Raw genomic sequence first — 27237 nt, 5'->3', positions numbered from 1 at the left:
CCCCCCTCCCTCCCAGTCTTGCCTGGGAGGGAGGGATAGGAGGAGAAATGAGGCGCACCCAGGGGAGGAGGTGGTGGTGCCAGGGATTTGGGGAAGGGATTGGGATGGGGGAAGGGGTGGAGTTGGGGCAGAGATGGGGGTATGCAGGAAACTTTTTTGCTTGGGACGGCAAAAAACTTGGAGCCGGCCCTGGCAAAAAGCAAAATTCACAAATCAAAAGCAACTTACAAGAGATGAAACATATTCAAGGGAAGAGAAATCAGTGCCAGCCATGACTATTTTTTCAGTTCCTGAAATTTTATTATTTAGATCTAAGCACCAAGAAGAAGAGTTTCAAAAGACACATACAGAAAACAACTGCCCGTATTACCAATTTCCAAATGCATCTCTTTATCCTCTTAAAAAAAACCTATCCTTTGATTACAGACATTAGAAAAAGAACATTCTTTTAGATTATCTAGTCTACATCCTTGCCAGTACATAGTTATTCTCTGTAATATATTCTATTCTGTTTGGTTTTAAATGATATATTTGTATCCAAAATAAAGAATATGAGTCTAAAGATTTTATGAGGACGTGTATTATCAAGGACTAGAAGCTCAAAGAGGAGAGTAACTTCCTCCTCAGTGTTCCTCCCAAAAACACACAAGGTCAAAACCTAAATCCAACTTCTGCCTCACAACGAAATGTGTTCCACCTGATCCAGACAAGCTGTATTTGGGAACCAAAGTTGTTAGGAGTAGTAGAAAAGCATGCATTAAAAGTAGTGAGGAAAGAGGAGACTTTGATGCAGTTGGGCAAACAGTGTGCATTATATAGGTAAGCATCAAACAAATAATAGATAAAATATTCACCTACTGGATTCAGCATTATTGCTCCAAAAGAGGTACTCTTAGCACAATGTGCTACAACAACAGACATTTCTGACCCAACACTTGACTGAATGAGCACTGGGTCTGCTGAAAAAAGTTATTCCAGGCTTCATATGATATAACAGATATGAAGATGTCAAACCACAATAAGATAGCTCAATGGCTTCACAAATGCCTGTTAACATTAAGATCTCAGTGCAAATGCTAGTATGCAACACTACACAGGTGACATACTCCTTGCAGTTCGTTATACTTCTGACCAAACACACATACACTCCCCCACACTTACTCAAATTTCATGCTATTTTAAAGGAAAAAAAGACTATTTTTCATATCCAGCACTGAAATTTCAAACACAGGACAAGTCTTGCATTAAAAATACATGCAGAAATGTATGATTTTTTTTTTTGCATCATCTTTTGGGCTCATGCTTCTGGGATGAACAAAATGGGTATAGTTTCCTTTTCATTATTATTTTTAATAACATGCATGCTGGAACACAGCAGAGTATTATCATTCAAAATCAGGGAGGAGTTTGCAGTACTTTGTGGCATGCAAGTCAGTGAAGAGAGAGGGTTCTGGCTGTGAACTAGCTTCCCAGCTGTGTCATATTACCTGAACTGTCATGAATAAACCAGCTTATTCATTCCGCAGCCACATCTGCACAGTGAGTCTGCATTTATAGTCAGAGCAGCATTTTGATTTTAGCTACCCTGCTTGCGCAGGGAATCTGTACAGTATCAGAAGACCTGTCTTTGTATCATCCCTATGGTGGAAAGTAGTTCTGAGAGTACGTTTGCACTGAAATCGGAGGTGTGACTGCAGCTCAGCTAGGCATACCCACGCTAGCCTTAATCCAGCTAGCAGAGCTAAAAACATCAGTGAAGATGCTGTGGCACAGACCCCTGCGCGGTCTAGCAACATGAGTGTGTACCCAGGACTCCAGATGGGCTTGCACAACTTCACTGCTATTCTCAGCCATCTTAGCTAGATTAAAAGTAGTGCAGGTATACCTACCTGAGCTACAAACACATCTATGGCAGAAGTGTAGCCACACACTGAGTATAGCACAAAGACTAAAAAAGTGCAGTTCACATGTTTCTTATTTTCCAAAAAAGCAGATTTAGGAACATGGGGCAAATTTCTTCTGCTCTCCAGTAACTCCGAGAATCTTGGTTTAGTGAAATAAAGGCAAAAACTACACCTAGCTGCTTCTCCCTCTAACAAAAAAACAAAACTGGCACAGAACAGAGAACACAGGAGTCAAACCTGGTCTAGTTTAGGCATATGAATGCTGATGGTGGAAACAGATATTAAGCTATCCAGGCCTGATCTTCCAGTGCAGCTTAGGACAGGGAATGCACAGTTTACCCTTTGTACACCGCTGTTCCTGGGCTGTCTAAATGCCATGCTACTTCTCACTGTAATTTTATTCAGTCTTAAGCTAATTTATAATGATTCCCAAAAGCCCAAGGAGTTGTTTCTTTGCTAGAGTAAAGGCACAACCAGACCATGTCATTTTTTTCTTAATCACACCGCTGGCACAATCTGACTGAATGCCACCTGAAGCTCCCCTTCTACTTGGACTAAGCTTCATACTTTCTTGTGTGTGTATTACGTGACTATATAGGAATGTTGTATTTGCCATACCAGATCAGACTACTCGTGCAACAAGTCTAGTATCTTGCACTTAGTGTAGGCCAGTATGTAATGCCTCAGAGACAGGCAAAATAAAAAAATCATGATGCATCTAGCCAATTGTGCAGTGCTGCACATAGGGGAAAAGGAGGAAATCCGGATGACTGCAGGAATTCAGTTCATGGATGAGGACTGGTTGACTGTATTTTATAGGATTATAATATTAGAGTCAAAAGCACATCTGCACCTATCTGCACCCTTTTTGGTGAAATGTTTGCTTTGAGAGGGTTCTCAACTGAGAGTGAAGTAGTAACAGCCCACTGACTAAATCAAAACTTTACATAGCAGCTGAGAAGTTCGTTGAACATATGTTCTTTTTGCAAATGGAAACACTGAGATGATCTTTGTGGTTGAGTTCTGTGATGAGGTGGAAATTTTTTGTAATATTTTTATGAAACCTGCCTGTGCCTCAGTTTCCCCCTTTTGCATCAATTGTTAGCTAGTTGGGGGGGGGCGGGAAGGTCTGTCTGCTCTCAGGGCAGGCTAAGACACAGATATGAGTGTCACCTAGCTGTCTGGGCCTTAATTCCCACATGAGTGGAGCATCTGAGAAGACAAAAAGAATAGGAGTACTTGTGGCACCTTACAGACTAACACATTTATTGTAGCATAAGCTTTCATGGGCTACAGCCCACTTCATCAGATGCATGTAGTGGAAAATACAGAAGCCCACGAAAGCTTATGCCACAATAAATTTGTTAGTCTCTAATGTGCCACTAGTACTCCTGTGCTTTTTGCGGATACAGACTTAAAAGGCTACTACTCTGAAATCAGAGAAGACAACGGCAAATCCAATCATCAGGACATTGACACCTAGCAACAAACACCCAGAAGGAGAGAGACTTTGTCACCTCTCAGCAGGAGGGCTGAGCCGCATCTTCCCAGCTTGGGCGCTAAGGACTGGGGGAAGGAGGGTATGAGGTGGAAGTATGTGGGAAGCAGTCAGGGCACACACCTCGGAGTGTGACAAAGGAGATCAGATGAACAGGGAAACAGAGCTTGAAAAATGCTTGGCTGGGCTCTGGTTACCCAGAAAGGACTATGCTGTAACCTTCATTTCTCTGTGCTAACCAAGGACTTCCTATGCTGTGTTCCAATCAACTAATAAACCCTACTGTTTGAAAATGCTAGCTGCAGACGCTTTCGGAGGTGCATTGCTTCCTAAGATTGTCTGAGTCTCCCTTAGGGGTCTGTCTCAGTGGGACTTACTGAACAGAACTCACGGTGTGAAACAGGAGTGTGGAAGGCCCAAAGGTTCAGTCTGAGGTGGTGAAGCCGAGTGGCTTATGCCGGAGGAAGAGTGAGATACCTAGGAGGGTCTGGCACACTGAAGGGGTTCTCCTTGAAACTCTTCCAAAGCTGGGGTGCAGCACTGAACTTGTGGCTTTGTGACAAGTACTCCATTTTACTTAGTAAGCACATAGTTCTTTAAGCAAAATTCTCCATACGTTCTAGTGTCTGAATGAGTAAAACAAATCCACCACAAACTGATAACTGGAGCACAAGTCACGTGTACTTTAAAATGGTAATTTGCAACTTTCAGTTCACAGTATATTGAATACTACTAAATCAGGCCCCAATCTGAAATTAAATCCAAGTTTATGCACTCCTACTAGCGTTCAGCCCTGCTACAGTATTGGACTTGACTTTGGCTCCTGAAGTTGTTTAAAATAAGCATAATATGTAAAAACAGTCCAAATGAAGTGCTCTTGTTAAAAAAAAAACCAAAAGGAAAAATCAATGAACAGAATAATGCATGAAGTGTAATTAGAAGAACAACCTCTTTTCCTAGTCCATTAAACATAGCTGTTTCATTAAATCCCTGATAAATGTAAACAATTAAACATAAGCATAAATGAACAGAAACACAGGTTTTGGGATGTATTCTACTCTTGATGAGGAGGAGAAATGGAAGAGCACTTAGAGAATATGCTCTTTATTGTGCACTTGATAATCTGTGGAAAATTAAGGTACCACGTATTTTAATTATATTTACATAATAATGGAAAATAGATTTAGAGCCAGCTATTTGAGAAGTGCATGAAACTGCTGTTTACAGGCTCACTCTGTTCACATTACATTAAATTTAGTTGTCCTAAATATTAATCAGTGCCTTTCCTTCCAAAATAAAACAGTTTGTAAGAGAAAGAAATTCAATCATATTTCAACTCCTGGTATACAGTAATGAATCTTATGATGTATTTTTTTTTTATATTGCAAGAGGTATGTTTTAAAATACCTGACCTCAGAACACTGCAGAACTAAAGGATCAATGAGAATGGCATATTATATTGTATATCTGCTTTCAGAACACCACAATATTGCATGAAACCATCCACTGTTGAAGAAGTGAAAAATGTGAACTAAAATTCTCTCCCACCAACAGACGTTGGTCCAATAAAAGATATTACCTCACCACCTTGTCTCTGCAGAAAAGACAACTTTGGCTGGCTGATCTGTATTTCATAGCTGTTATAATGAGTCAGTATGTGGGAGTTAATTGTATTAGTTATCTTAAATAGCAACCTGATTAATTTTGCACTTCAAAGTTATTAATCACCTTAGTGTACACAATTCACTGGAGAATGAATGAATTTAATCCTTCTGTTCAGAAACAAAGGGAACAAGAATAATCCCTTGTTTTATAACTTTTAAATAGATAACTTCTTAAATTCTTAATTATGAAAACGGTATATTAGAGAGGCACTTTAATTACAGATGGGTAGAAGTTTCCTTTACAAACCCCTATTTTAAGGGAATTTTAATTAGGATTTAAGAATTAACTCTGGTTAAGTGCATGCCATAAAAGTCTCAGTCCAAAAGCTTCTTTTTATTCTTTTAAAGTTTGTACAAGATCTGTCTGACCTAAAGAGACCAGGTCAAAAATTATCCCGTCATTTGAAAGGCTGAACTTGTTATTTGCAGCTACAATTTAAAACATTTTTCTTCTAAACGAAAATTTGGAAGGCCATTAATTTATATGGTGATTGGTAGATTTTGGTATTTTACCAAACAAGCTCCCCACCCTCCCAAAAAAAGAAAATAAACAAAAAATCAGCTTGAGAATGATCATAATGTTTCAAAAATTCTACAGATATATACATGCTTGTACTGACCCTGTCAAATGTAGCAATTTATATTTTTTAAATTATTTTAATTTCAACAAAATACAACACTGTATGTCAATAACACTTTAAAAAAATCTGAGTATGTGTTTAACATGATCTATGTTTACAAGTGTCACCTGTTGTAAAACAGGAGAGGAGAGAAAAAGAGGAGGTGGAATTACATTCCACAATTCTAAAGACTAGTACACACATTTAATAAAGCAGAGCTTTTAAAATTACCCAATACTTGCTAGTGTATAAAACAGAAGTTGATAGACAATCCATTACAATTAAATACATACAACCTTTCTGTCAAGTGTAGACAGCAGCAACAAGGGCCAGGCTCAATATCTAGGGGTTTCTCTTAACAATACAAAACTGGACCAGTTTGAGTCCCCACCCAGTAATCTGGGAAAACTTAACACCACCCTTGGGCACCTCTAAGAGGCAATACTTTCCCCCTCACAAACACTGAGTCTGTGTATAATAAAAGAGAACTCTTATGAAAAGGGAAAGAGAACTCAGCATTAATTCGGGAAAATACCACAACCACATTTAAAAAGCACGTAACCATAAGCAAACCAGACCCCACAGTGCATTGGGTAGTGTCCTTTGCCTCAGTTTCCCATCTTGCAGGAACACATTTGTATTGTGTTCTGATTTTCCCTGTAACACTTCGCTCCCCTCTCCCTCTACTGCACCCCACTCACAGTTAGTTAATACCCAGAGTTCTGAGGTGCAGTCACATGGGTTCACCTCCCACCACTGGAGAGTGGGCTGGAGTTTGAGCAATGCCTCTGCTGCCACTGCTCCTGCAATGCCACTTTCTGAGGTTCAATCACTTAAACCAGCACTTAGTGATTTCAGTAGGGAGCCTCACAGCCAGTGCAATCTCTGTGGTGTCTTCTACTGTCCTCACACAAAGTCTCAGGCTTAGCCCCTAAATCTGCTCTACAGTGATCTCAGCTCTAGGAATCACCAACCAGAAAACATGGACTCTCAATTAAGTCTAATCAACTCTGCCATAAAACGCTAGAGAGGAACAGATCAAATGGTGTCTAGGACTATTTAGGCAGAGTCCACGACCAAATAGGGAAACCTATTCCCACCTTCTCTTCACTGGGAGCTGACATCTCCTGTCCCCTGCTTAGCAAGTGAGATTCAGTTTAGGGTGTCCCACTCAATCAGGGCATTCTAAGCACAGTTCTGCTGTCCTTTACCATACAATAAGGATAACAGCATTTCATTACCCCTGCATTCAAATACTAGAGTGATTTGTAACCCAAAATTAGCCAAAAATCTATCATTTTGGCAAAGCAGCTCCATCTTCTGCGCACCAAGGCAAAGTAGGTGTGTCTATGCAAATGCAATCTGCTCCTGAAGTCTCTTCTCCCAGCTCATCACTAGATGTCAGGGGAGAGCTCATTCAGACCCTGCTCACATACAGCACAGAAGCAGTTGCAGTGGGTATCGCTGCACAGGTGTTTTGACAAGGAAGAAAGAACATAATGTGACTTTCACATCCTACGTTGAGTTTGCAGCTCTGACATTTAGAAAAAGCATGTTTTGCTTGAAGACTGAGAAACTGATGTAGAAATCATTGAGGGACAAACAAACAAGGAGCTCTACACACTGCCATTCTTAGAGCCGATTTTCAGAGCTGAACAGTACCTCAGTACAGCAGGTGTCAATTATTAATTGCCTAGGCACCACAATGAATAGACCACCACACAGATTTGGTTAGAAAGAAGGAAAGACCTTTTACTAGCTATGATGTAACAGAACGAGGAGAGGAACTTCCAGGCAGCTCTTTCCTTCCAAACTAAACTGAAAGGATAAATCTAGTGCAGCTCACAAACAAATGGCTGTAAAGCCAGAGCAATCTTTCAGAGAAGGCTACCACTCAACCCCTCCTGCTAAATCCAACCAGGCATCAGGACCAAGCAAGCCCCAGAGTTCCCTTTTTTGTGCTAGGGCTGAGGTGAAAAGTGCTTCTTTCTGAGGCCTCCCCTGCTTGCAAACAACAGTGGTCCAATCAGAAGCCAACCAGGCCAGCATTTGGGACTGTATTGGCCATCTCAGTTGATCTGCACTGGCCACCTGCTAAACAATTGCAAAGCTCCTGAGGGCTCTAAAGGAGAAAAAATCTCACATAGCTTAGTACTGATCTGTGAAGTGAATGACATTTTCCCTAGCCTCTTAAAAGGGAACTGGCCAAAACCCAGAGCAAAATGGGAAATCTAGCAGTAGAAACAGGAAAATAACAAAACAACCCGAGAGTGAGGGCCAGTGGGGAAAGAAAACAGGCACAAATGGTAGCAGATCCTCGGAGGAGTGCTATGAACTGGACTTCCCAATTGTGGAGGTGCCATTAAGCCAAAAAGCTGTCCATGCAGCTCATCAATGGACCAAAGAGGCTGCAGTGATGGGAGTTGAGTAATGCACTTCTCTCTGCTGTCAGTTATCGTTATTTGTTAAGTACTTTATTGTCAAATAAAGCATCAGTCAGTGGGAAACACATACAAACTTTATCACCACTATTTCTGTCATCCTTATGTTCCTTCTCAGTCTTTGTATTCCCGCTACATTTTCATCCCTGCAGTAAATCTCAATTCTCACCCAACCTTCATGGGCTTCACTCCCACACCATGGCTTATTCCATCACATAAAATAATCATCAATAAAAGAATGAATGTTACCTTTAAAATAGCACAATAATATTAATGGGGGCATCTCTGAGTCATTATTTTAGACTGTTTGCAGATTCAGCATAGCAACACAGCATCTTTTTTTTTTTTTTTTACTGGATTCACATTTGAAAGCTTTTCTAGCCAGAAGAGCTAGAAACATCCTTTTTTAATGAAATCTTGAATTCTGCAGAATCTGAATAAGTCATGCAAGTCTCAAAAATATATCCCGGTAGATTGGATCTGGCTTGAGGCCAGATGCTTTACACCTGTGCTCCAATAGAGAAAAGTAAACACTACAAATAGAATAGCTCCTTGGGATTTCAATAGCCACATTTTATTACTCACATTCGTAAGGTAGCATATTATGTATATACATATTGATTTAGAAATAAAGAACTCACCAGAAATATTCTTTCAAGTTGGTCTTGAATGTCTTTCATTCCAGGAAAAGCAGCAACTCCTTGAATCATTTCTACAAAGATACAACCCACTCCCCTATTAAAAAAAAAAGTATACAATATTAGATTTTCTTGAGATTAAATAATTAATACATTAAACACTTGTCTCTATCACCAGTATTACAACATCATGGCATCATGACAACTGAATGGATGAATGTGTTGAAAACCAATCTATACCTTAAAATATGTCTCTTTTTCAAACATTTTTTCAAGAAACAAACAATTTCTGCTTAGGTGTCACACTGATAATATATAAAAAGGATCCATCCACCTAGGGTCAAAACCTTGGGCATCTTAAGTAAGGCCCCACAGCAGCTTTGAAAAAGATGTGGATTGGTTGCAGGAGGAAGAGGGGCAGCAGCAGAGAAAATATCTCAGACTGAGACAAGCTTCTGTAGTTCCCAGGGTCTGGCTTTGTCAGTTGGTTCAGGTATTTGTGCATCCCCAGGGAAAGCTACAGACCCTCATCTGCTTCACTTCCCTGTGCTCCACAGGGGATTTGCATCTTCTCCAAGATTTGATGTTCAAGAGCTAAAAACCTTCTTAAGTATCAGTGGGATGTATGATTTCAAAAAACATTTTAATTGTGTTTATTTCAATTACATTTTTTTCTAAATGTACTTATTCTTGTCCTTGCACACACATTACATATATGCAATATAGATATACACACTCCTTTGTGCACATTCATATGAGAGATCATTTTAACAAAATCTGTCACTCCAACAGCTTTATGTGGAGTTATATATATTTTACATATGCGTTAAGCTTTCTCAAAGGCAACTAGAGGATTTAAGCATGTTACTACCATTCCTTTCAAATCCAAGTTGTGTCCTACAGTCATCTTTGGAAGTCCCAACCGTAACCTTTAATTTAACTTTGTTCTCAGAAGTCGAGTGTTTGGAATATAATCATTAAACACTGTTTTTTTCTTATTCATGATGATTATTATTTATTTAGGGAACAGCATTTAATTTTAGGTGTCTGTGTGTACTGTGCGAAGTGTGTCTGGAAGAAAGTCTCATAATGAAAACACATTGCATGTTTTCAGATAAGCCAGGGAATCTCTCACTGAATATTTGCAGATACCACTCAGTAAAGATCACCAGCAGAGATCACATTCTTTACTAAGTTCGGAATGGATAGGCCACTACTGAATAATGCAATAATTTTATTTTAAAGGCAACAGGATATGATCAGATTTATTCAAAAAGAAAGCTTTTATAATACACCATTATTTTCTGATTCTACTTCTCAAAGATTGAATGCCTTATGCAAAGATTTTCCTTTACCTCTAGAGAACAAAAGATAACAACAGACACAGTTCAGATCCATCCCTAGTTGTATTCAGTCAGTTTGAAAAGAAGGAGATTAAAAAATTATGTTTCATATGCCCTTGTTGGTTACTGAAGGTACTGGATTGATTAAACTGCCACTCATCATTTACTCTGGTTAATGCATCATTAGGCACAGATAGTCACAATATATCTTCGTCAAATACTCATAAACAGTATTTAGATCTCAGGCAAGGAGCAATGCAGAATTCTGGACAGGAGTTGTTTACTCAAGATAAGAAAAAAACCCTGAATTTGATCTGGAGGACAGAGGAGTAGAGTTCTATTTTTGCAACCAGACAACAGACATTAGATTAAATTAGTTTAAAATTTTAAGAGCATATACTGGTATCTACAGACAAGCACCTAATGTGTATTCGTATTTGAAATACAATAGAAGATGAAGATTTTAGCAAAGAATTTTATATATTGCCTCTCAAAATCTTACCTGCATATTTAATGGAAATTGACTCAGATATGAACTGAAAATTGGATGAAGATCTGTAAATTAATTATAAATATAGTGCAGTGTCATAAGTGCTACAAGGACTATTTTACATATTGTTTGACACCATATTTTTTATCATCTGGAATAATTTAACTCATGTGCTTTTTATCTCTTAACAAATGATGCTAAATCAGGAGATGTTGTTAAACATCACTAATGCAAAAAATAAAGAGACTTAAAGGCTCAGTCTTGAGGCTGCTAAACATTCTGGCTACAACCTAATAAAGCACTTAAGTTCATGTTTAATTTTAAGCACAAGCGTAGTTCCATTCACCAAGCATATTGCAGGATTGAGCCCTTAGAGAGAACAGAAATATAGGTGGGAAATAACAAAATAAGATTCCTCCTGGGAAAAGGTAAGAAAACACGTCGTAGAAAAAATTAACTAAAATACAGATATACAATAGAAGGAAAATATGTGGAAAGCCATAATGCTAAATAAGGATCTTGGGGTAACGGAGCTCATGCAAGTCAATAGGAGTTTTCCTATTGGCTTCAACAGACAACAGCGAATAGGAAACTGAGTATCAGTACACAACATGATTGCCAAAAACATTTTTTTAAATCAAAAGTCAAAACCAAAATGTGTTTGTGCACAGATACCAAATCTCTACACTAAGGAAATGTGTGTACATTTTCAGGCATCCCAAAATAGGAATGTATCAACAAAGTGGGGGGATTTCTTAGCAGAGCAACAAAAACGACTATATTACTGGAAAAACTGACTTGTAAGGAAAAGATGAAAGAACTGAATATATTATTATTGGGTAAAACAATGAATGAAGCGGAGGAGGGGAGGGGGGAATAGGATCACTCTGTACAAGTATCTGAGAAGTATGAAAAAGAGGACAAGGAATTGCTTTGGATTTCTCTGCTCCCCAAAACTGAATATATACCAAAGAGGGTACAAGTAATGAGATGCAATTAAGAAACAGAAAATTTAGGATAAGTGCTAAGGAAAACTGCCTAATGCTGAGGTCAATTATACTGTGCAATAGCCTCCCAAAGGAATGGAAGGTCCACTGCTCAAGTCACATAAAACTAGTCTGGATGAAACACTTAAGTATATTTTGCAGAGAACGATCTTATCTTGCGTTAAGCGGCAGGTGAACAAGACGAGCTAACAGATATCTCCCATCTCTAGCTTCTATGATACGAGATTAATGGGATCATATTTCATATTTCAAGAAGTAATTTTGCTTTTATTGTCTCTCCCTGTTACTCTAAACCCACTCCATTATTTATGTATATATTATTTGTACACAAACTTACATACCCTATACTGTGCATGTGAGTGACATTTTCAGGCAAAGTGTTTGAGAAAGTGTGTGTCTCACACTGAAGAATTTTGGTAATAGTTCAATAATTTGATATAGCATTTCCTACACCCTTTGGAGGAGGTCTGAATTCTAATTTGCAAACTGAATTGCTGGGCTTTTAGATACTTGATTCAGGAATCTTTGAAATGGAACAAAATGGGATAACCTTGCAAAGCAAATATGACTGAAACTTAAATGACAGCCATTGAATGTTGGAATGTGTGACTTACCCTCTAACAACAATAAGAATGACTAAGCCTATTGATGTACTGATGATACCATATGTGGCCATCCATCTAATATTGTCCAACCTAATTTCCTAGGGCTATATCTGTTACCATACTACACGGAGTAATATAAAGGAAGAGTTCATGCTATAGCTCAATGGGTTACTCTGAAACTTGAATTTAGACAACAAATGACTATCTAATGAGAAGCTGAAGTGACTAAAAAATTCCATCTTTATGCAGAGCATTTGTAGGCCAATAGCCGCAGCTTGTAAAAAATAACTTGCCTGGTTGCCATTGTACAATTTTTTAAGAAATTAATTTTTGTTTTAATTCTGCAGACTGCTCTCTCTATAACATTTGACATAATGTATAAATTCAAATTACAATCACTCTGGATATGAATTTATAAAGCCTTTGCAATCTCTCTTTTACTTGACACTTTACCTAAAAACTTATGAAGATTATTCATATCTATTAAAGTTGTTGAGGTTTGTTTTCTTTTTACATATAAGTGACTGCAGAGCCATTTTTGATTAACAAATTGTTTTCATATTGATTTTTATTGTTTTATTTAAATGCAGATTTTAAAATTTGCATGGACAATTGGGGAACTTCATTATAACAAAGATTGACTATTCTTTGCTGAATGAACAGCATTCCTGTTGCATTCATTTGCTAACAAGAGACTATATTCAGCATCATGTCACTTCAGAATCAACATTCAGATTTTGAAGACCCAGGAGATCTACATCTGGCCATGAAGCTTGACTTCAGATTGCAAGATTTGGCTCTCTGGGAGGAGAGATATTTTGAAAGCACTAAATGATTACTTTAATACTTCTGACAAAATTACTTAACATTTATAAAAATCACAAGAGGAGTAATTCATGCTACTCAGATTTTGTGCCAGTTTTCCAAAAGTGACAGTGCTTTTTTATTATAATTATAATATCTGCTTAGTATTTTCTCCATCACCACCAAGAGGCAATATTAGAGTACTGAATGCTTCACTAATACCAAAGGTAAAGACTACAGAAACTCGAAACAGTGGGTTGCACTTCAAAAAAAAGTACATGTTCAGGATTAATAGTGAAGTAAGGACAATTTAATAGATTTTGTTTCAGCTACTTTACTAAACTGGAAATTGTATACACCAATTTTTACCCCCAGGAAAGGCCTTGTCTCAAGACAATGTGTGGATGTATAATAAATCTCTGAATAAGGTATCGTAAAGGACAAACGGTATGTTTAACCTTCACTAATAAGCCTGCACCTGCAAGGAAGTGTTCCTTGTAACTACCCCTGATTCATGGAATCTGGTTCTCTGACAGAAACTTCCAGGATGAAATCTCGATCTCACTGAAATCAATGGTAAAACCACCATTGACTTTAATGAATCCAGGATTTCATCCCTGTTGTCTACAGACATGATTTCCAAGGAGCTGAAAAGGCTCACCTTCCACTGAGGGGTCTAATACCACGCAGGATTGTGTCACATGACTGAATCCTAAAAAAAACACTAAGTATCACTGGTTTCAGCAGATGGATGTTTATTAAAGATGAGTGAATAATTTGCAGTAAATAATTTAACAGCTGCCAAACTATGGTGTTTAACTTTTAGCCAGGTAGGAGCAGTCCAGAGTTGCACTGACCCAGAGGGAGCTCAGCAAGGGACTGTTCTACACACAAAGTTGAAGTTTTTCCTGAAGCGTGATGGTGCGGGCCAGGACACATTTGTCTTGGAGATTAAATGCTTGGCTTCACAGATGGTGTCTGTGACGCTGGGAATCTAGGTACCAGCTCTTGACAAAGCTTTCGGCCTCAGCCAAGCACTGACAAATTCATTGCTGGAAACCAGTCTGTTTCACCTGTGTGTTAGTATGGCTTAGATGGGTATTTGACTTATAACAATGCGTTTGGACTTCATGAAATGCTTGTAAATTGCTACATGAATTAAGCTCACTTATAATATCTGTATCACATTCTATCAAGTAATATTAAAGTTTTTGCTTTGTAACCGTAAAAAAATGTTTGCTCTAAAACTGTGAACGCATCTGCTTCCTGCCCATCAAGAAAGCCTATCAAAACTAAATGAGCCATTGTGGGACATCACAATAAAAAGACTTTGTTAATTACTCCTTACTACCATGAAGAGGCTACATGCAAAAGGGCTCGTCCAAAGGGCTTGAAGTCTGGAAGAAGGAAATAAAAATATCTGACAAGGAAATTTTTCATGTCTTTTGTTGTCCAGACTCTCACAGGGCCAGAGCTATGAAACAGAAACAGAGATCCCCAGGGTCAACCTGGGTTAGCCCTAAAAGCTATTCAGAGCTGATAGATTACTACAGTTCTCTCACCTTTTGGTACCATAGACTGTAGCTCATTTGTGTATATATGCTTGTCTGCTTTTACCTTGTAATAACTCATTTCTTTTCTTAGTTAATAAATCCTTAAATGGTTTACTATAGGACTGGCTTCAAGCATTGTCTTTGGTGTGAGATCTAAGGCACAAAACGACCTGGGGCAAGTGACCGGTCCTTTGGGACTAGAAGTAACTTGAATACCATTAACTTGGGTTTGAATAGAGACTGGGAATGGCTGGGTCATTACACATATTGAATCTATTTCGCCATGTTAAGTATCCTCACACCTTATTGTCAATTGTCTAAAATGGGCCATCTTGATTATCACTACAAAAGTTTTTCCCCTCCTGCTGCTAATAGCTCATCTTAATTAATTAGTCTCTGTCAGTTGGCATGGCTACTTCCACTTTTTCATGTTCTCTGTGTATATATCTATCTATATCTATCTATATATCTATCTATATCTATATCTATATCTATATATATAGATATATATCTTCTCACTGTATGTTCCATTCTATGCATCTGATGAAGTGGGCTGTAGCCCACAAAACCTTATGCTCAAATAAATGTGTTAGTTTCTAAGGTGCCACAAGTATGCCTGTTCTTTTTTTGACTATTTTGTGATCTCTGGTGTATAGCAACCATCTATCACTAAGTCCAGCTTGCCTGGGTGGCACGATAGACTCGAGTGCCCAAGAAGACTGACTGTGACTCAGCGGAAAGACTGTTCTAGTGCTTTAGGAGTTCACGCTTGTTACTAAAATGGTGAAATCTAATTATAGAACACACGACCACTGTGGGATCTTGCCCTGCTTGTTAGTAGTCTGCCCTGAATCTGGCACTCACAATCATGAGCCATGCCAGACAGCTTGACAGTGGTTATGGGAGGGCTTTGGGTTCCTTGACCATGGAATGCTGTTCTGGGAATGAGGATTGCTGAGAAGACATGGGTCCATCTGACCATGAAGGGGAAGAGCATTTTCATGAACTGATTGGCTAATCTAGTGGGAGGGCTTTAAACTAGGTTCAAGAGGGCAGGTGACACAAGCCCACAAGTAAGTATAAAAAAAGAGGACCTTAGCAGAGGACTAAAAGTGGGGGAAGAGGAAGATGGAAAATCACGATAGGGTCATGGGAGCAAAAAGGGGAGCAGTGGGGAAATCTACTCAGCATCTCTGATGTCTGCACACAAATGCAAGTAGTGTGGGGAATAAACAGACTATAACTACCACAGATCATCAAACCAGCAGGAGGTTGTGAATGAGGCATTTCTAGAACAAACAATAGAAATATCAAAAACATGAGGTCTGATAGCAATTGGGGATGTTAACTACCTAGACATCTGTTGGAAAACTAATATGGCAAAACACAAAATGTCCAATAAGTTCTTGAAATGTATTGTGCACAACCTCTTGTTTCAGCAAGTGGAAGGCATAATCAGGGGAGGGGGGGAGCCATTTTAGACCCGATTCCGACTAACAGAGAGGAATTGGTTGCAAACCTAAAGATTGAAGACAATATGGGTAAAAATGATTATAAATGATAGATTTGATGAATTTAAGGAAAGGAAGGAGTGAGAGCAGCAGAATAAAGACAGTGGACTTAAAAAATCTGTTTCTTGGAAAACAGAGACTTGGTAGGTAAGGTCCCAAGTGAAAAAAAATCTGAGGGAAAATGAGTTCAGGAGACCGGGTAGTTTCTCAGAGACAGTATTAAAGGTAGCGTGCCAAACAATTCCTATGTGAAAGAAAGATAGGAAGAATAGTAAGAGGCCAATATGGCTCCAAAAGGAGCTCTTTAATGACATGAAAATCAAAAAGGAATCCTACAAAAAGTGGAAACATGAACAAGTTGCATGAGTACAAAAGAACAGAGCAAATATGTTCGGACAAAATCAGAAAGGCTAAAGCACAAAGTGAATTATATCTAGCAAAGGTCATAAAAGGCAATAAGAAGAGGTCTATAAATACATTAGGAGCAAGAGAAAGATGAAGGGAAGTGTAGGTCCTGTACTAGGTGGGGAAGGAGAATAATAACTGATAACATCAAGGAGAGTTAAGAGTTTAATGCCCATTTTGCTTCAGTCTTTACTACAAAGGTAAATTGTGACCAGATACATAACACAATTAATATTAAGAAGGGGGAAGGAACGCAAGCCAAAATAGGAAACAGGTTAAAGAATATTTAGATATATTAGATGTATTCAAGTCATCCAGGCCTGATGAAATTCATCCTAGTGTACTTAAAGAGCTAGCTAAAGAAATCTTGGAACCATTACAGATTATCTTGAGGAACTCATGGAGAATGGGTGAGAGCCCAGAGGAATAAAGAAGGGCAAACATGCAACCTAGCTTTAAAAAGGAGAACAAAGGGACCCTGAGGAATTATAGACTAGTCTGCCTAACTTTGATACCTGGTAAGACAGTGGAACAAATTAATGAACAAATTAGATATGCTCAAGTTGGCAGGGCCTGATGTAGTTCTCCCCAGAGTTTTTAAGGAACTAGCTGAAGAAATCTGGGAAACATCAGTGATTTCTCTTTGAGAGCTCATGGAGGGTGAGTGATGTCCCAGATGACTGAGAAAGAGCAAACACAGTACCTATCTTTAAAAAATGAGAACAAAGAGGACCTGAAAATGTATATCCCAGTCAGTCTAACTTTGATACCTGGAAAGATACTGGAAGACATTATTAAACAATCAATCTGTCATCACCTAGAGGATAATAATGTAGTAAATAATAGCCAACATGAATGTCTCAGGAACAAATCAGACCACACCAACCTAATTTTTTTCTGTGACAATGTTTCTGGCCTGCTGGATGGGGAGGGGGGAAGCTGTAAATGTGATACATCTTGATTTTAATAAGGCTTTTGACAGTTCCACATGACATTCTCATAAGCAACTGGGGAAATGTAGCTTATAAGAAATTAATATGAAGTGGGTGCAAAACTAGTTGAAAGACCTAACTAAAAGAGTAGTTTTCAGTGGCTCGCTGTTAAACTTGGGGGATGTATACAGTAGCATCCTGCAGGGGTGCAGTCTGAGTCTGATACTATTCAATGTTTTCATTAATTACTTGGCTAATTGAGTGGAGAGTATTATAAAATTTGTGGATGACACCAAGCTAGAAGGGGTTGCAAGAACTTTGGAGGACAGGATTAGAATTCACAATGACCTTGACAACTTGGAGAATCAGTCTGAAATCAACAAGATGAAATTCAATAAAGACAAGTGCAAAGTATTACACTTAGGAAGGAATAATGAAATCCACAACTACAAAATAAGGAAAATGCTGGTGAGGCGGTAGTACTGCTGAAACAGATCTGGGGTTATAGTGAATCAGACATTGAATATGAGTCAACAGTATGAAGCAGTTGCAAAAAAAAAAAGGAGGGGGCTAATATTCTGGGATGTATCAACAGCAGTGTCATACATAAGACACAAGAGGTAATTGTCCCACTGTATTCAGCACTGGTGAGGCTTCAACTAGAGTAATGTGTCCAGTTCAGGGCATCACACTAAGGAAGATGTGGACAAATTGGAGAGAATCCAGAGAACAGCAACAAAAATGATAAAAGGTTTAGAAAACATGAGCTATGAGGAAAGGTTACGAAAACTGAGCATGTTTAGTCTTGAGAAAAGATGACTGAGGAAGGACCTCATAACAGTCTTCAAATGTATTAATGGCTGTTATAAAGAAGATGGTGATCAATTGTTCTCTATGTCCACTGAAGGTCGGACAAGAAATCATCAGCTTAACCTGAAGCAAGGGAGATATAAGTTAGTTATCAGGAAAAGCTTTTTAACCATAAGGTAGTTAATCACTGGAATAGGCTTCTCAGGGAGATTGTGGAATCCCCATCGTCTAACCTGTTCTTAGAAACTTCCAGACACAGTCAAAAATGGTCTACATATACTTGGTCCTTCCTCTAAGCAGGGAGCTGGACTCTGATGGGGTGTGTTCCCCTCACTCACCCTGAACGTAGGCCAGAGAGACCAATTAACCTATTAGGCTGCAAGCTGGGGTATAGTTAGACTGAGATGAAAACTCTAATTAGGGGAAGCTCACGTGTGCAGGAACAGGCAGGGCTTCTATAAAGCCAGGGAGCTGGTAGGAGATGGGGGTTGCACGGAATTGGTCTGCAGTCATTCTGTGGGGGAAGGGAGGTGTGTTTGGGGCTATAGAATTTATTCTGCAGCTACTCCCCGGGAGGAGGCAGTTTAAGCTGCAAACACCCCTAAGGGCAGGAGGGGAAACTGTAGCAAGGGCTCAGGGAAAACACAGCAAGGTTTAGGTGCAGATCTTATCTGCTGCTTAGAGGGTCCCCTGGCTGGAGTAGAGGCTGGAACCCGGGTGGGCCTGGGTTCCCCTACCAGCCACTGGGAAAGTGGCCCCATCAGAGCAGAGAATGAGAAGACGGCCTGAGACAATTTCTAAGGAAAGACTTTGGTACTCTGGAAGGGGAGGACTACAGTGACCTGGCCAGAGGGCCAAGCCACAATTCCAAAGACAGAGCACCTTGAATCAGAGAGAGAGCAAGAGAGAGACAGCATGCAGCGAGCAGTGGAATGGGGTGTTGGACCTGGAAAAAGATGGTTCCCAGAGTAGCCAGGAGGAGGAGTCCCTAGCAGTGAGCAGACCCTGTGACAAGAACCCTTCCAGCCATACATTTATTATTCTGATTCTATGCTTATTCAAAACAACTGCATGATCATATATGATGGAATTAATTAATAGAACTGGTCAGAAAAGGAGGTGGTTTTTTACTGGTGAAAAATTTCAATCAAAATCCAAAACTTTTTGATTCAGAAATGTTGCTGTAGTGGCTCATGGCCGTTGTCATTTGGGTGCTTCATGTTTCCATTCTCTTCTATGGGCTATGCTCCCTGGTCAGACTACATCTCCTGTGATTGCCTCCCCTCTTGGAGAGGGGAGACAGTAACACCTGGCTGTTGTGCATCATGGGCAATGTTTTCCAGCCAAGGAGCCTGGCCCTTTGTAGGTGAATGGGGATAGGAGACAACCAAGCAATAACTCCCACAAGGGACTACATCCAAATAAAAATATATGGACTTTTTCTTGTTGATGAAAAATTTTAATGTTCACAAAACAAAAGTTCCTTTAGTCAAAAATTCAGTTTTTCACAAGGTAAATTTTTTAATCCATGTTAGTTCTGAAGGGTGTGATCAAATTCTTTTCTGGGTCATTTAACTGCCTAAAAATTAAGGTTCTGAAGAGTGGTTCTGTGGTTCCACTCCCCTGCTGCAATGTTCCATTCCAAATAAAACATACCCCATTTGCAAAATCACTTTGTGTGGGCATGTGTGTAAGTAAACTCAACTGCTCAGATTCTGAGAAACAGAACACAGAAGGGCTCAAGCACAACTGTAGTGAATGTCATTTTAAATTGAGCAGCATTTGCCCAGCAAAATTTTCCTATTGAAAGTACGTTTCTTATTCTTAGGGAGCTTTTGTTTTTTGGTTTCCTTTGTGTAATAAGGAGATTTCAAAACTGAATTCTCTGCTACGTATGAAACATCTCTAAAGTTGACACACCTTTGTTGATAGATCTGGTAAATGTGTAATTCCAAACTAAAGACAATATTCTTCAGGAACAGGAAACTAAAATTAAATGTCTTTCCAACAGCTAAGAACAAAAGAAGCTTCTCATATGAACCTGACCCCGGGAGAATTTTCCAATCACAGATTAATTCATCTGATAAAACTGCTCATTGTCAGTGTCTTCTCCAAAAGTTTAACTAACAATATCTTGATGGCTATCACAGCATTCTGACCTCTTAAGGATTAGCATTTCTCTGGAGTAGAACTTTTTATGGTAGAGAGCATCAAGGGCAAAAGAAGCAATTTTCCCTGCTGTTGTCTCTCTCTTTTGGGCCTCAAACAACTAGTGCTTCACAGTGTACTGGGATTACTAGCCCCAGACTCTGTCATTGAAAACTGTATACAAGGGATGTAGAATAAAGGTGCCTCTGCCATGTCCCCCGTGTAAATAGATAATTCAATGCACCTGTGTCCTAGAGAAGACCATTTTTATATACTATCTTTAATTGTTGTCATAAGTCTGGATTGGACAAGTATTCATGAAAACAGACAAAGGATTATGGTAAATACTCAATTCTGCTTTCCAATAATGGGAGAACAGATTACAATAGTAAAATAGGGATCATTGTACCTGGGAGGGGAGGAGGGAACAGATTGTGCATATGTAAAATATAAAGCTCGAGATGAATACTTTTCTTTAAACTGAGATCAGCACTGAGATCACTGTCATCCCAGCTGCAACAAAATTAAATAAATTAATGTAAATCTGAACGCAGAAATGTAATGAAGATAATGGTGATCTAATATGCAATTGCATTACATTTGACAGGCAAAATTATAAGTGATTTCTTCTACAGTGATAAGCATAGTTAATGTTAATTAATGAAATGAAATTTTTAAAATTGGCACATTGCTTATTTTACCTGAATTGTGATTAACAGTTCATATCCTGCCAGGCATTAATTGTATCTTTTAAAACAAAGAAATCTGTAAAAGCAGCGAAGAGTCTTGTGGCACCTTTTAGACTAATAGAAGTTTTGAAGCATGAGCTTTCGTGCGTGAATATCCACTTCGTCGGTTGCATCCGACGAAGTGGGTATTCACCCACGAAAGCTCATGCTCCAAAACGTCTGTTAGTCTAGAAGGTGCCACAAGACTCTTTGCTGCTTTTACAGATCCAGACTAACACGGCTACCCCTCTGATACAAAGAAATCTGTAGTACGGATAAAATATACTAAGACAGTTGCCAGCTGTTTGGCAAATATAGATTATAGCCAGTTACGTATTAAAATAAAAATATCCATAGTGACTTGCAGCTTTTAAAAAAACAGATGTAGCACTGCTTACATTGTGAAAATCAAAAAGCCATTAATAACTTGCTTAAATGAAGGATCTCAGCTACTAAAGCTCAGTTCTTCTGTAAGGAATACGCAAAACAGATAAATATATCAGGTTTTTTACATTTTTATATTACCTATATATGGTTTTTAGTATTTTATAAAACTCTAGGCATAGAAGTTTAAAGATTATTTCCCCGGCACTGACTTTCAAAGGACTGTAAAATCCAAGGATTAAGAAAATTGATACCAAAGGCAGTGCTAAATGGTACTTTTACCTACCAGTAAATCCTCATCAAGAAATAAAAGCATATCCAAGGCTATCATAACTCCTTGATGCAGTCTCAGGTTGCATAATATGTTCACACAATGCCACAGTATCATATGCTGACAGTAGTAAATCACAACATACATTGTATTGATTTCCATCACTAGCTGACACCATTGATGTATATATGTCTTCATTAACATTCTTTTACTGCCAGTGGCTATTTAAACAGAAAGCTGGAAAATGTAATACTGTATGTGGATCATTAGCTTTTAGTTACTATCCTAATGCCCTACTATGGCAAATGAAGCATAAAAATAGCCCGCAATCACTGCCACCTGCTTCCCAGCGGTTAATATTTGCACTCCTGTCATACACCAGGTCTTCTACTCAATAACAGATCCATGTTCAATTCCTTGGGAACCCTAATTAAATTTAATTTATCATGGCTAAAGTCAGTGCCCTATGATATTTTTTCTAAATGGAAAGAACAGATGTCTATTTTCTCTCAATACTATTTAAATATTTCAGTAAAGTGACTGCCTGCTTTTGTAATGAAGATGTATGTGATGAATCAGGACACAGAAGGCACACAGTATTTAACATAATGATGTAACACTAATAATTGTATATGGATGTTAATGTCACACAGACACACATAGACACACTTGTTGGTAATGAATTATCTTGGCATCTGATAGAAGCAAGGATTCTCGCTGTCTCTTCATTCTGGGAAATCCTTACTTAGTCTTCATTTAATTGTGGCCCAACAATATGCTGCTGCCATAAAAGAGCTCCCATACTATCTGTTCTTCAACATGCCTTACTGTTAGATGTACCAAGTTAATACAAATATTTTCAACACGCAATATCTCCTGCATTGCCTGAATATAAACTGGAGAGCATGCGGGTGGGGGGAAGAAGGACCTCACTGTTCAGTCTTCTCATGTGCCATCTGAGCGAACTGTGTGCTCTGAATAACATTCTGATCCTGTGATTGCTCAGTATCAGAGAAAAAATATTTGCCAGTGCACTGGATTCATAGCTTTGATAGGTACAGTCAGTGCTGCTTCATTTTTCATTTGTAACAAAGCTTTCTCCATGGGCACCCTGGATCTCTTTTGGGCCTGTGTTAAAGGTCCTGTCACTAGGGGATGTCAATATTTTATGTCCATTATTTAAGACATTTTCTTTTTGTGCCCTCCAGCAAGCACCCTTGCCTCACCGCCGAGATCCAGACATGGAATATGATTACATTGCCATAGGTTAGGTCCTTTCTGGACTTGGTATTTATTAGAGTGCTCTCTCTCTCTCTGATATGGGATGGGACGGGATGTAGAGATAAAATTTCTAGACACCATTAATGGTTGCTTCTTGAACCAGCTAATCCTGGAACCCACAATGAGAGAGGCAATTCTTGATTTTGTTCTAAATAGCACACAGGATCTTGTCCAAGAGGTGAATGTAGTTGAACCGCTTGGTAATAGCAACCATAATGTAATTATTTAACATTCCTGTAGGAGAGGAAATACCATAGATACCCAGACTGCCTTTATAGTAAATCTAAAATATCTCTGTGGCAAATTTATGGTTTAATTTGGTCTCCCAGTTTGGCACAGGAGCTCTACACAGTTCAGATGAATATTGTGTCTTTTTTAGTAAAATATTTGCTAATAGAACTAGTCAAAATTGCAAATTTTTTGGTCAGGAATTTCCAAAATATTTTGCTTTAATAAAATCCTGTGAAAATGTTTCAGTTTTCAATGAAAAAAGAAGAACCAAAGAAGTTTTGGTCTTCAAAAAACATTTTTGGCAAATAAATGAGAAAATAAAAATCAGTTTACAAAAACTAAACACTGATAATCAAATCAACCCCCCCCCTCAAGTTTTACTGAGTATCTTTGTTTTTTTTATTGATAAACTGAAAAATTTCAAACAAAATGAAAATTTGGCACAACGTTTTTTGTTTTGTTCAAAAAAGCCATTCCACATTAAAGAAATTTTCTTGACCAAATCTATTTATGAATTTTGCAGAGAAAACATTTGAAAATGCTCCCATCTTGGAATTTTCCCATTTTTTTTTGCAGTTCTTTGGTTTCCTCTAGCTAAAGTCAGCAGCCCCAAAATTCCATACTTAAATACACACTCAACGCACACAGAGAAAACATCTGATCATTTAGGACAAATTTGAATAAGTTAAACACATGGAGGTTTTCTTTTTTCATGATAACCTAAATGGTCTGTGCCAAGTTTAGCTGACAGATCGACCAGCTATTTTCATTCTCTAATGCACCCAGATTTACCAGCTGTGCTCCAACCCAGGTTGCTCTCTGGGCAGAGATGAGACACTAGGAGATGTTGAGAGGGCCTGGGGTGTGACACCCGCCTGAAAGGCTCTTCAGAACACTACTTTCTCTCTCCAAGGCACCACGCAGTCAACTAGGTATCATATGCTAACATACTACTAATAGCTGAGGTAGATTTTGATCAAACACCAGGGCAGTGCTTTTTGTAACAGAAGACTCTGGGTTTTATACTTGCCATTGCTGTGAAGTTCTGAGTGGATATGATGATGGCGAGCAGCACAGTGGCAAATGCAAGGTCCTAACTGGCCACAGATTTGTAACAATAGTTATTGCTGCTGTTATACTGTTTGTATCTCGAATTATGGCATTTTCCCCTTTCCCTGTTGTTTATTAGGAGATAAAATCTACCTTCTCCAAAACAAAATTTCAGATTAAGACCAGAAAAGATATGCAATACCAATTAAATTGCTTCTCTGTTATTGTTCATGCTAGTCATGTGTCATTACTGGATACCCACTGTAATGTACTGGATACGAAGGCAGGGGGCTGCTCTCAGGAAGCAGGATCCACAAGGATTAGCACACACAGACAAGTCTATGTTGCACCACTAATCTTAGTACATATTTGTCTACACTAAATCAAAGCCAAAGCAACTAGATCGATTATCCTGTATAAGGATGCTATTCTTACCACATGTCAAGGCAGGTGGAGTATTCTGTTGAGCCCAAAAGGACATCTGGGGGTCTGTACCACAGGGTAACCACTTCATTAGAGTATGTGTGGCTGGGGACTGATTTGGCTCTTGCAAGACCTGTAGAATAAATACAATAAAAAAGCAATGAGCATAAAGACAACAAAGAAGTATACAGTTAAGGTCTTAAAGGCAGTGTGTGTCATATGAACCTGGATGTGTGTTGCATGCAAGACTGCTTTTTGTTTCTTCTGGCCTAAGAGTAGGTTAATTAGTGAATGAACATAATAAGCTCTATCATTTAGTTCAAAGCTAAACAGATTTGTTGTTATTTAGAAAGAACAATAAGACAAGTCTTGGATAACTATAACCACTGAAGTGTCTTAAATTTTTATTTATATTTTATATAAAAAAATCTAGTGCGGGAATAATCTCATCATCTGGAATTTTATCTTTAGCATTTATTTAGCATTCTGAAAACACAGTATTCAAAAGTAAATCAGATAAATCCCTAAAGGTCAATTATTCAAAGCGAGGAAGAACAAATGCAGCATGACAACACAACTCCAGACAACAAGTGGATTCTTACAGGGAATAAATGACTCCTGTGACAGGCTTAGCTTATATTCACATAAGGAAAAAATACACTGAAAAAATATTTGAAATTTTAAGCATATATTTTGGTATTCCTGTATATAAGACAAACAAAAGAAAGGGTCGCCATTACCTACACCATTCATCTTCCAGCTCATCACTTTTCTGCACTGATAACCTTTCAATTCAATGGTATTATTATTAATATAATAAAAAATAAAAGCAAGGAAAATCCAGTGCCAACAGCACTACAACGAGGATTTTCCAGAGCTGCCTCATCTCCCTTACAAATGGATATCCATTTACAAAGAATACTCAAAAGTGTACGTCCACTGTTGCATCCATAATTATTAACATTGTGCATATAAATCAAGAAATTGCATGTGCAGAAAGCTTTATTCCCCAACTCCCAGAAGATAAGCATTATAGAGTAAGGGAACTCAGTTCCTGGAAGGTCTGGAAGCAGGAACGACTCTTTTCTCTAGAATGAAACCTTCCAATCCACAATCTATTGAAAGAGTAACATTTACTATGGCCATTCTTAAATCTTGCCAATTTCCTGAGACAGCTAAATAATATTACCTTAGCAATTGCCACTCACTCTATAAAAATATACGGGCATCCAAGGCATACTGCTAGTACTAAGTGATAGGGAACATAACCCCTCCGCCCCCCCGGTTTGTTAGATATACCTTAGCCATTATTTTATAGTTAAATAAGCTTTGTAATTGTTTTTACAGGCCCTATGTGCGGACTTCAAGCTCTAACAGACCAAATGTTAAATAAAAACATTTTGTGTGTTGGAAACTGAGGACTGCGCATGGAATTATCAGCATATTAAGCACTGGGGCATAAAGAAACTGGGGTGTGATGAAACTAGGTATAAAGAAACAGGGTATGAAGCACTAACAAAAGAGGAACTGGGCGGGGGACAAAGGATCACTCAAGTGCCAGCTCAGTTTTAAGCAAAATATAGCATGATAATTATTGCTTGCTTATGGTAACTGCAAGGTGGAGTTACAGAATGACCAGCTCACCCACTGCCAACACGCATGATAAGTGTGGAAACGGCTTGTTCAATTGTAGAATGACCAGCTCACTCACTGCCAAAATGCATGATAGGTGTTGAAATAGCTTGCTGATTTACAATATTAATTTACCAGAAAAGGGAAAATAACTTGTGTAATCAATATGATGTTTTGCGGTTTTAACGTTTATAAGTGTGGTGAAAATTGTAAAGGGCAGAGCAGCCTACCCCTTGCATGGGGTTACGCTGTCTCTCCCTGTATGCATACTTGTAATCTTGTTTTATCAATAAAGGTGCCTCAGGCTGTCTGATCCAAATCAACTGGGTGGTGGTCTTTTCCACAACATAAGGTAACTATAACTATCTAAGGTAAAACTTGCAATTTTTTAGGAGTGATCACTGTATGCTCACAGAGAACTACTTATAACCCTTCTCATAAGCAAGTGACCATGATTCAGGGACATGGGCACTTTCAAGACTAGAATAAGTGCCTGCATCATAAGGAGGTAGAACTTCCCGGCACAATCCACTCCTGATTGCATTTCTACCGTCATGTTCTGCTATTCTAAAAAAACTGCTGTCCTCACAACCCCTGAAGAAGGGAGATACTGAGTACATTCAAGTAATGGGAACCAGGAGTACACGCTGTTGGATTTTCACCTCCTAAGAGATGGGACGTTATCTTCCTTCCACAAGACAATGAAGTTACTAAAACAGAAGGTCACTATCAGTTCTGCTACCTCAGTGAAATCTTTAGAGAGAGCCTGTAGTGGACCCCGGAAGACATTGTTACGGTTTAAGCTAGGGCTTGCGCTTTCTCAAGGAGAGGTTATTAGCGGACAGAAGTTGCTAGCAGCTGCTG

The 27237-nt window shown here is 38.6% G+C and overlaps 1 protein-coding gene across 8 annotated transcripts in view; it reads right to left on the bottom strand.

The window, feature by feature from the left end:
- The window catches only part of CDK14 (cyclin dependent kinase 14), a 538670-nt gene that overhangs the window by 182796 nt on the left and 328637 nt on the right, over positions 1-27237 (bottom strand). For all 8 annotated transcript variants that reach the window (XM_050939609.1, XM_050939614.1, XM_050939613.1 and 5 more), the window contains 2 exons: positions 24754-24874; positions 8769-8862 (listed from right to left, as the gene is read on the bottom strand). In XM_050939609.1, the coding sequence (XP_050795566.1) occupies positions 8769-8862; positions 24754-24874 (215 nt within the window). The remainder of the gene's footprint in view (positions 1-8768; positions 8863-24753; positions 24875-27237) is intronic.

This window comes from Gopherus flavomarginatus, chromosome 2 (genome assembly GCF_025201925.1).
Source record: "Gopherus flavomarginatus isolate rGopFla2 chromosome 2, rGopFla2.mat.asm, whole genome shotgun sequence".
In the NCBI taxonomy this organism is placed as follows: Eukaryota; Metazoa; Chordata; order Testudines; family Testudinidae; genus Gopherus; species Gopherus flavomarginatus.
Note: the sequence above shows the minus strand (reverse complement) of the source record. Positions and strands in the feature narration are given on the sequence as shown.